The sequence below is a fragment of the Triticum aestivum genome, chromosome 6A, assembly GCF_018294505.1.
Source record: "Triticum aestivum cultivar Chinese Spring chromosome 6A, IWGSC CS RefSeq v2.1, whole genome shotgun sequence".
In the NCBI taxonomy this organism is placed as follows: domain Eukaryota; kingdom Viridiplantae; phylum Streptophyta; class Magnoliopsida; order Poales; family Poaceae; genus Triticum; species Triticum aestivum.
This window is the reverse complement of record NC_057809.1, coordinates 597,454,920-597,464,926: the sequence shown is the minus strand read 5'-3', so window position 1 is coordinate 597,464,926 and position 10,007 is coordinate 597,454,920. Positions and strand designations below refer to the sequence as shown.

Below are 10,007 nucleotides of genomic sequence, written 5' to 3'. Positions count from 1 at the left end.
CTCAAAATAAAATAAAAGAACTCAGAAGAACAGGGGAATGAGCATGAGATGTTTGGATACTGTATCACGTACTGCGAGGGAGATTATTGAAGATGATTGTGTAGGATTAGTGAGAGCGGGCATGGCGCAGTGGGGAAGTCTTCCCCACTTATGCCAAGAGGACCTGAGTTCGAACCAATCTCTCTGTATTGCACTTTGCATGGGTAAGACTAGGTTCCCCTTCCCAAGGCTTTTTTTTTTGCATTTCTTTTTCTTTATTAGTTAAACTGTCAAATCTATTTGATAGTCTATATGTCAATATGTGTATATAGACTCAACATAGAAATAGTGTATATGGACCCGCTCATTATGTGGGTGTTCTGTGTATTCTGTTTTGGTGTATTTTACTCCTACTTCTGTAACGATAATCTGGTCAGAATGAGACCAGGTCTAGCCATCACTCGCAATCGTATGCGTAGACATGTAGAAAACATAGAGGCTGCAACACCATTGTCCTTGGCCGTCATGTCGTGACACTGCCCTTGTCGATAGTTTGTGGCGATTCCTCACGTACACTGGTTCTTGTCCAGCTGATCATCATCCTTACCGTGTAGCATTAAAGGCCTTGCATCATTTTCTCGCTCACCTGACCATCGAACCCTAGTAGCACAAACGTGAGCTTTAGGCTCACCTCTCCCGTCTTAGGCCCAGTTCTTTCGGTGACTTAAAAAATAAGTCGTCCCATTCTGAGGTATTCCCATTCTTTTAGGCTTCCCCATGACTAGATTAGGCTATGGAGGCACCAACGGATGGAGGAGGCGGCTTAATTTTTAAGCCGATGAAAGAACAGACCCTTAGTGTACCATGTTGTCGGCTATAGCAGCCCCATCCCTCATGATCCCGTTTCCCTCCCAACCCCGTAGTGTGTAGAGTGCATGCGGCTGCAAATTCCAGAATTTTCAGCCATATGTGCAAACAAAATAAGTGCAATTGCAGTGAAATAAAGTCCAAACAAAAAAAATAAAATATTGCAAATGTAACGCATGTCAAACTAAAAATAAAGAAAAGTAGTTGCAACTTCTCAATATGTACATAAAACTTCACACAAAGTAACCAAAACACAACTAAAAAGTTACTGAAATTCAAAAGGAACAAGATGATACCCCACACGCTACTTCAAGAATTGGTTTTAATTTATTTGAATGATATTTGATTATATATGAAACCTTAATATCTTGATTAATAATCTATCTATCCCTAATAATAAAGCACGGATTGACTCCTTGGGTTCACCGTCACAATAGGCTTTCTTCCTGTGAATTTACGCTTTCAGTTTGAATTTAAAACATATACACGAGGTGGTACTAATTAGAGGAACCACGTCGGGTGCATCGAACATCGAACGATCGCACCTGCTCCCTTCCCTGCCAAACTCCCTGGGCCACATCGAGGGCTAATGGGTCTGTTCCTGGGAGCATAAAAAAGATGGGTAACAGAAACAAACGTGACTTTTTTTTCATCCCTTCGTCTTGATCTTTCCCCGTATGGTTCGACCAGCAATAATCCCACATCGTGAATTTACGCTCAATCTAACCAGTTCATATAGGTACAAACTAATGATTTCAACAAGCAACCAAACTAATCCGCAAACAGAGGTCAGGAGGATGAGGCGTACATGAATCGACGAAAGAAGGGAACGGCGGCAAAAACAATGCCCAAGGTCTCATAAAACGGAGGAGGCAGTCATTGCGGCGTGAACACGAGCTCCTGGTGGCGGGTCACGGCGCCGGCGGGACTTGGTACTCCGGCGTTTGGCGAGCGGGTGAGTGGAGGCCGGGAACGGGCGGATCTCGCCCTAGAGAACCAGATCTGGTGGGTACCGTGAGGCAGAGGTGTCCATGGCGACGGGCTCCTGCTGAGAGAAAAGTGAGAAGGAGTAAGGAGAAGGGGGAGGAAAGAACAGGCAGGGAGGGGGCGTGCTCATCTGCTTGGCTTCCCGGTGGCGGCGGTCACCTTCGGTGTGGAGGAAAGTGAGGGTTGAGGCCAGCGTGGGGGGGTGCTGGAGGGAGACTATGGGATCGATGTGGGTGATTGTGGGGATTGGTTAGCACTCCGGTCGGATGAGCCGACCGAGTAGAAGAGGAGAGCAGGCGTTGGAGAGTCAGGAGTGCTAGGAGAGGGCAAAGGAAACAAAAAGGTACTCCCTTCGTCCAGGTGCATAGGGTGCCTAAGAGAATCCTAAAATTCCAAAAGTGTTAGACGCAATTCAATTAAATGCTCCTTGTTTATTTAAATTGCCTCGTTCTTTCGATCCGTGAGAGAAGGAAAGAGCCAATGCATACACGGTAGCCAGGCGCTGATTAGGCGAGCGAATTCCACGGGTGGGCCGTGTGACGTGGATATTTCCTTTGCATGGGTTAGCTGAAACGGCCAGCACTAATGACGGGATTAATTTCCAAATTCAGTTTCGTTTTTGAGGGAAACTTGCATGCGCTCTCCTCCAATCTCACCCTGCCTAAATCACAGAGCTTTTCCTTAGGCGCCCTATGCACCTGGACGGAGGGAGTAGTTTTTGTCAATCTGATACAATATGGTCAAATGAGGACATGATAGATGGAGCGCTAGCAGTCGAGGGGAGACGAATGGATAAGCTTTCAAGCAGGGCAGTGCTTCTTAACACAAGTCATTCAGAATGCATTCCTAAGGAGTACAACATAAGTGTGGGGTATGATACATGCATACTCTTCCTCATTCCGGTTTGTTTACTCTATCTCATTATCCTTTTTGTTTCGTAACTCCTACTTTTATTTCTTTCACTCATCTGTTTAGATTATAAGATGCACTAAATTTTGCATGCAAGGATTAAAAAATGACCATGCAACATTCATAATCATTCAGTGGGCACCACATCCATTCACCATGGTTAATGGAGACTAAAGCATGATATGTATTTCTTCTAGACCTCGGCATGCACCTACCTGCCTCCAAGGATGTTGTCAAGCCACTGATAGGCATTTTGCCGGACACATTTATTTTCTCCGTTGCAACGCTCGGGCATATGTGCTAGGATGTTAAAGACTTGCATCATATCATTCTTCTTGAACCATGTGGTGCTCGTGGTGTTTATCTGATGCGATGTACTTATACTGTCTCTCTGGACCGCTACTTAGCTTGGTTTCCCAAGTGAAAGCAAGTCTTCATGCAGTTGCAGTCCTTTTGACATGAAAGAGCAGTGTTACAAATCCTTCACGCTACTATTGAATACTCCTACTGCCACACATGTTTATCAGCTGCATGTTTCTATTTGTAAAATTCCATGTTGAAAAGGAGTTCTATTGCAGGTATGCCTTGCTTATTTTGTGGGATTTTAATTTATATAAGGACAACCCAAAAAAGCTATAAAGGAGAAGAGAGAAGACAGTATGACACACATCTTTAGGAGGCAGAGCAGGCTCAGCCAATGTTTATGTATCTGGACATCAGTTTGAAAGTTTTGGACACATTGAAAAACCTGACAAAGGACACACATGAGGTCTGTTCGAACATTAATAATTTGAACTTAGTGATGGTATTTCTGGATAGGCATTGCTATTGCACTCAATGCCATACAACCAGAGCCCCCGCCACGCCAACGGGAATTTACTATATGCGTCACCACGCCATAGATTTTTTTCTCTCCTGTTGCAACGCACGGGCTGCCTCCATTGCAAGGTTGTTGTCACATGTTTCTATAAATAGTGTGGATGCAACTTATACATGGTTCATCTTTCATGTAAACGATTTTTGACTCTCGGCATGGAGCCAAATTATGCAGAACTTGAAAACGAACCTTTAAGTAAGTTCACAAAAATTCTGCAAAAAATACTCACGTGCTTATGGTATATACTACATAGCACTAGATTATTGATAAACAAATATGTTGTGATGCCAGCTAAACAATTTTTTTAAAATGAACGGATTATGCTTGTTGCAACTATTATTCCTCTCGATTCGTTTGCTTGCTGCTGCAATTATTATTCTAGGTTAGTTTGCTTGCTGCTATTACTTCATATTTATTGAAGTTCAAGAATGAACAAATAACCTAAAGAATGAACTAACAATCAAGAGATGGTTGTTTAGACAGATCAATTTACTTGAAATCATACCCCATATGCTAATGAAATGAACCAATTTCTCGAGCGTTGTCCAACGACATGGTTCCTTGGTCTGGCAGATTCATAGGAACCAGCGTTTTCTTCCGTTGCAACGCACGGGCATTTGTGCTAGTATGAGATAATTTATTGTATTTGATCACTTTATAGTTGTAAAATACTTACTGAATATAGAAGCATGATAGGATGGAAAATAGATGAGCCTTTTCAAATACATATTTGCATGTTTATATGGCATCTCCGCCTAGGTGGCATATTTGTATCTTGAGAGAAATAGATTAGTGGAGATCACCTACTTAGTTATGCGAGATAATGCCCCATGCATTAATGCAAGAATTGGTTGCAATTTACTTCATTGGGAGTTGGTTTGTGGAACATGAATATGTAGATTAATAATATGAGAAATGAAACAAAAATACATATGATTTATTATACTTGATTATTATATAGTTGTAAAAAAGTTTTGAATATGATTAGCACAATAGTACGAAATGCTTGTTTTAAAAAAATTGAGAAGAAAAGGCTTCTTTAAATGGATGGTTGCATGTTGTGGTGGGCTTTTTCCATGCATGGTCTGCATATTGTGCTGGTATGCGGACAAAATTGCTTAGCAAGAATCAACTATTTAGTTATAGCAATTACGAATTTAATAAGCGAAGAAGCCCTTAAATAATTAAAAGAATAGGTTGATCAAATGATAGTTTTATTTGGAAACAATAGAAACACCTAGGAACACAGTAAGAGAATTACGATGTTAATATAAGTAACAAAGAATAACAGGAGCAAATTCTTGTACAAACAACTTTCATAAGGCGAAGTTGAAAAACAAAATGCCACAACGCAATAAAATGAAATAATAAATACAACAGGAGGAAAAAATAACAACATTACAAAGGTAATCAAAATAAACATCAATGGAAACCCGAGAAAGCACGAGCTTATTCTCAATCTACTGGTTGAAAAACTAGCGATGATGTGATAAGATCAACAAGTTTAGTATGAGTTGACAATGCGACAATTCCTCCTGATCTCAACAGCGGCACCATTGAAAAAATCGTCCCTAGTCTTGACTTCGATAGCGCCCATCCTTACCATGGCTGCCTTGAACTTCTCCTCCCACACATCGTTGTCCTTGGCATTGGCACGCACCGCTGCACTTGTATCATCTGCCGTCATGAGCGCGGCATCTGAATCAAAGAGCACCTTGTGGCTAAGCACATTCTTATAGTACTTGTTGTCGACCTTGTTAGGGGTCTCGATGTCCTGCACCACCGTGTTGTCAGTCCCATTGTCTGACTTGCATTGCTCCCGGAGAGAGCTCATTAGCGTGGGGTCCATGTCGGAGGTGCTTGGGTTGAGGCGGTCGGAGAAGGATGAGTTGAAGGACGAGCAATGCGAGATTCCGACAGTGTGTGCACCAGATAGGGTGACCATCTCGTCGGCAGTCAGCCCCTTGGAGGCGAAGTTGGCCTTGAGCTGGTCCACGGTGCCAAAGGGTGGTGGCAGGTTGGGGAGTGTCTCATTCATGAAGGAAACAAGTCCATCATAACGGCCAGCTGTCATGTTGAAGTAGACCTTCTTGTTGCTGAGGAAGTAGGTGGCATCACGCCCAGCGAAGGCCAGGACATCAGCGCACGAGACGACGTCGCTCCCACACTCCTTCTCGATTCTAGCCTTGGCGGCATCGATCACCTTGAAGCCACGCAGGCTCAGGTTCGGGACGCCCAACTTCTCTGGTGGGCTGTTGGGGTCCACTTGATCTAGAAGCACGGAGGCATCACAACCCTACAAATAAACCATTAAACACCACACGGACATCAGCCTACATATATTTCATGACACAACAAACATTTATATATGTGAAGGTTCTAGTGTTAAAAAATCTTACCCTGACGAAGCAGTCATGGAAGAAGAGACGGATGAGTCCAGCCTTGATACCGGCGCTGGCATCACGCACAACTTCTCTCACAATGTCTTCCGCGCGAGGGCATGACTTCTTGTAGTAGTCGACCGCGAGTCCTTTGATGGGTGTGCTCGGGGTGTACGGCGGCGGAGGAGTTGGGGTAGCTGGGGCGGGCGGTGGAGGGCTAGGTGTGCTCGGGGTGTATGGCGGCGGAGGACTTGGGGTAGCTGGGGTGGGCGGTGGAGGACTAGGTGTAGTCGGGGTGTATGGTGGTGGAGGACTTGGGGTAGCTGGGGTGGGCGGTGGAGGACTAGGTGTACTCGGGGTGTATGGTGGAGGAGGACTAGGTGTAGTCGGGGTGTATGGCGGCGGGGGACTAGTTATGCTCGGTACGGACGGAACAGGGGTGGGATTCCCGTACTCTGCTTGGCAGGTACGCGCCATGCAGCCGAGCAGCGCGATGAGAGTCAGGATGGCGGCGAGCTTGGCCATGGTAGTCGCTAGCTCGGGGGGCTGTTCCTAGTGTTTGTTGTGATGGACTGATGAGAATACACGCTGCTCTGCCTGCAACTTATAGCAAGCTAGCTCCAAGGGTGAGAGCCTGATCTCTGGATGACAAACGTGGGAGGAATGTTGCCGGAAGTGGCAAGTGGGAAGCGAACGTGGGGAGCACAATGGAGATACAGCTCAAGCAGTTGACATTCTTACCGTGATGTTAGTTGAGCAGCCGCTGGTCCAGCGCATTAGACTGGGCGACAAGGCCATGACTAATCGGGGAATGTTTTGTTATTGCATCGTGTACTGCAAGGGTGATTATTGAAGCGAATTAGATTAGTATTACTGGTGGTGGTGGTGATGGTGGTGGTGGTGGTGGTAGTAGTAGTAGTATTTAGCCTGGAGAATGGGAAACTGCCGATGGACTGCACACGTTTTCCTGGATGAGCATGTACACTCATGGATGGGCCGCAACTAACACACGCCCGGAATGTCAAAGCTCAACTACTAATCAAGTTGCCAACTAGTAATAGACCAACAGTTAACAGCTAGCTCGTTCAAGCAATTGACAACTTGGTACATCCATTATACCGGACGACAAGCCGATGATTAGCTCAACTGGGGAATGAGCATGATGTCAGTGCGTCGTTTACCGTGAGGGTGATCATTGGAGAGGATTAGCACGTTGGGTATTGCGCGGGTCAACTACATTGTTGAATAAATACATTATGAAAATATATCTAATGGTGGATATACTGATATTGTTCTGGTAATATTTATCTTCATTTATTTACATATAGGCTCGGTCAGATTTAGAAATCATTGACTTTTTGACTTGGTTTATAGGCCATCTATTTGGGGACGGAGGGAGCTAGCTTGTGAGTTTAGCATTCAGCTTGGTACGATACTCACCTTTAGTCTGCATATAAGGTTCCTGTTATTAAAAGTACCTCTAGTTTGACCAAACTTTTAGAAAAAGGTATCAACATTCACAATATCTAATAAATACTTGTCATCAGATTCATTATGAAAATTAATTTCATATTATATGCATTCAGTACTGTAGATATTGATATTTTTAATATAAATTTGCTCAAACTTTACAAAGTTTGACTTGATACAAATCTTATATGCGTAGTAAAAATGACCGGAGGGAGTACTAACACACCGCAATTGCTATTCCTAGTTCCTGCATAGGACTGTTGTCGATCAACACACACCCCATGAAGATTCTTCTGATTTAGGGAATCTTTTGTCCTTTTTGTAATTTCTCTGTTGGTTTTACCCCTTTTTCCTTCTTAATTTTTCTTTTTCTTTTTCTTTTTCTTTCTTTGTTCCTTCTAAACTTTATTTTCCACAGTTCTAAAATTCATGAATGATTTTTTTTAACATTTTCCAAACATCTGAATATATTTTAGAAGTGAACAATTGTCAAATTCATGAAAAAAAAATATGCAGGAATATTTTTCTAGATTGGTAAATATTTTTAAAAAAATTCACGAACATTTTGTAGTTCTTGAATTTTCTAAAATTAGTGGACCCTGTTTTTATTTAATAAAATTTATGAATATTTTGAAAATTCATGAATATTTCAAAATTTGAGAACATTTTTATGATTTGTGTTGTTTTTTATTCGTGAAGTTTTAAAATTTAGAATGTAGATTTTTTTAAATGTACACATTCTTAGTTAGTATTTTTAAAAATAAAAAATACATTTTACATTAGAAAAGGCCCAAATTAAAAACCTCGCTGAATAGCCGTTCTGTTTTCCTTGGAACTGACAAATTTTGTTACGATGAAGATGTTATAATATTACAAACATTCAAGGGCGGACCAATTGGCCAAACATGAAGTCCAGAAGTGCAATAAAACAATACGTCGTCAAGAGCAGTTATGCCATCTCCAGAACAGTGGTTGTGGCGCGGTAGCTGTCAAGGTTGTATCCATACAAATATAAATGTCGTCTGGTCCACTCCGGGTGGATAGCACGACGTGTCCACGGACGCTAGCGATTAACGTGCAAGGTATTGTGAACAGGGCGATAATAAGTATCAATCATGACGAGCGCACGGACGCATGGTATTTCGGCATTGCGTGGCCGCATGTGCCAAAAATCCGTGTCCCTGTGCGAGCCATCTGATCAACCCCTCTGCGACTTCTGGTAGTTGTGCAAAATTGATACAAAGTTGAGACACTTATTCTAGGACGGAGGAAGTATTTGTGAACACATATTCCTTTCAGTGGTACCAATTATTTTACGCGAACAGATATTCTGCACTGTGTTACCTGGGCTTGTATCCTGAACAGCTCATAGATATAGAGACATAGTTCGCTATTAGACGCGCCTGTCCAAGGCCTGTTGGGTCAATCTCTTATTTGCTTCAGCCATACAATTTCTTAGGTGGCCAAAACTATAATATTCGGGTGAAGGTGTGCAAAGTTCAGACGACTGAAGCTGAGTCTTCGTGTTTAATTACTGAACATCACGAAGGATATGCTCATCGTTTAATTACTGAATATCACAAAGATAAAGGTGTTCAACATTTGCTTCTCATGTTGTCTCGCAACCTGAGATCTTGTTTTGTGACAATTCACAACCACGCTAGCTTACTCCCAGATCGAAATCTTTCATGTGCTGTCTCCAAATAGGGTTACCTTTGGATGAGAGAAGAGTGGAAGAATTTATTTCAGTGGGGTCGTTTTTATTGGGAAGAATTCATGTAAGTGAGCTTATGAAAAACGAAAAGATGGGATTTTTTTTAGGAGAGATGGGATTGTTTAACACTGTATGAAACGATCTACATTAGTTGAACATGCATGAAGGCTAATCTTATGGCAGGATTTGATTTGCCGTTCTCTATTCATGGTATGTGTGAATGCGTACCAAAAGGGATGTTGGACAACGCAGAGGTGCATCGAACCTTCTTACGTGCCAAGCGAGAATGTTGCCAATATAGTTCATTCATCTTGTTTTTCATGGAAATCATATCTAGGACATATGAAGCTTTAGATTTTGTTATCATTCAAGCTCCCAACATTCTTTGCCGTGTTTTCATGGAAACTCTAGGAAGAATTGAATTAAAAAAAATGACTCCAACTAACAATGGCGCTTTGCATTGCCCACTCCACTATTCATATGCAAAACAGCACAAGTGCATTTTTAGATGATAATGAAGGTCTTAATCATCAAGGCTTCAAATGAATACGAGCATACCTCATAAATTATTTCTTTTCCCAAAACCATATATATATATATATATATATATATATATATATATATATATATATATATATATATATATATATATATATATATATATATATATATATATATATATATATATATATATATATATATATATATATATAGTGAGACATGCTTGCTATAACCTCACATTTCAGTTCACAAGCCAGAACAATGGCTTTAACTACCCTGGATCATTCTTAACTTGATGAAATTCCTGAAAATTTGTAACTCC

General features: G+C 41.8%; 1 protein-coding gene across 1 annotated transcript; it reads right to left on the bottom strand.

The window, feature by feature from the left end:
* Nucleotides 1-4,991: 4,991 nt before the first annotated feature.
* On the bottom strand, nt 4,992-6,556 carry LOC123131236 (peroxidase 2). The gene is made up of 2 exons (XM_044550958.1): nt 6,019-6,556; nt 4,992-5,915 (listed from the first exon to the last, which is right to left on the bottom strand). Exons 1-2 carry the CDS (start codon nt 6,523-6,525, stop codon nt 5,124-5,126), a joined length of 1,299 nt encoding a protein of 432 aa, XP_044406893.1. The 5' UTR covers nt 6,526-6,556; the 3' UTR covers nt 4,992-5,123.
* Between the last annotated feature and the right edge of the window lie 3,451 nt (nt 6,557-10,007).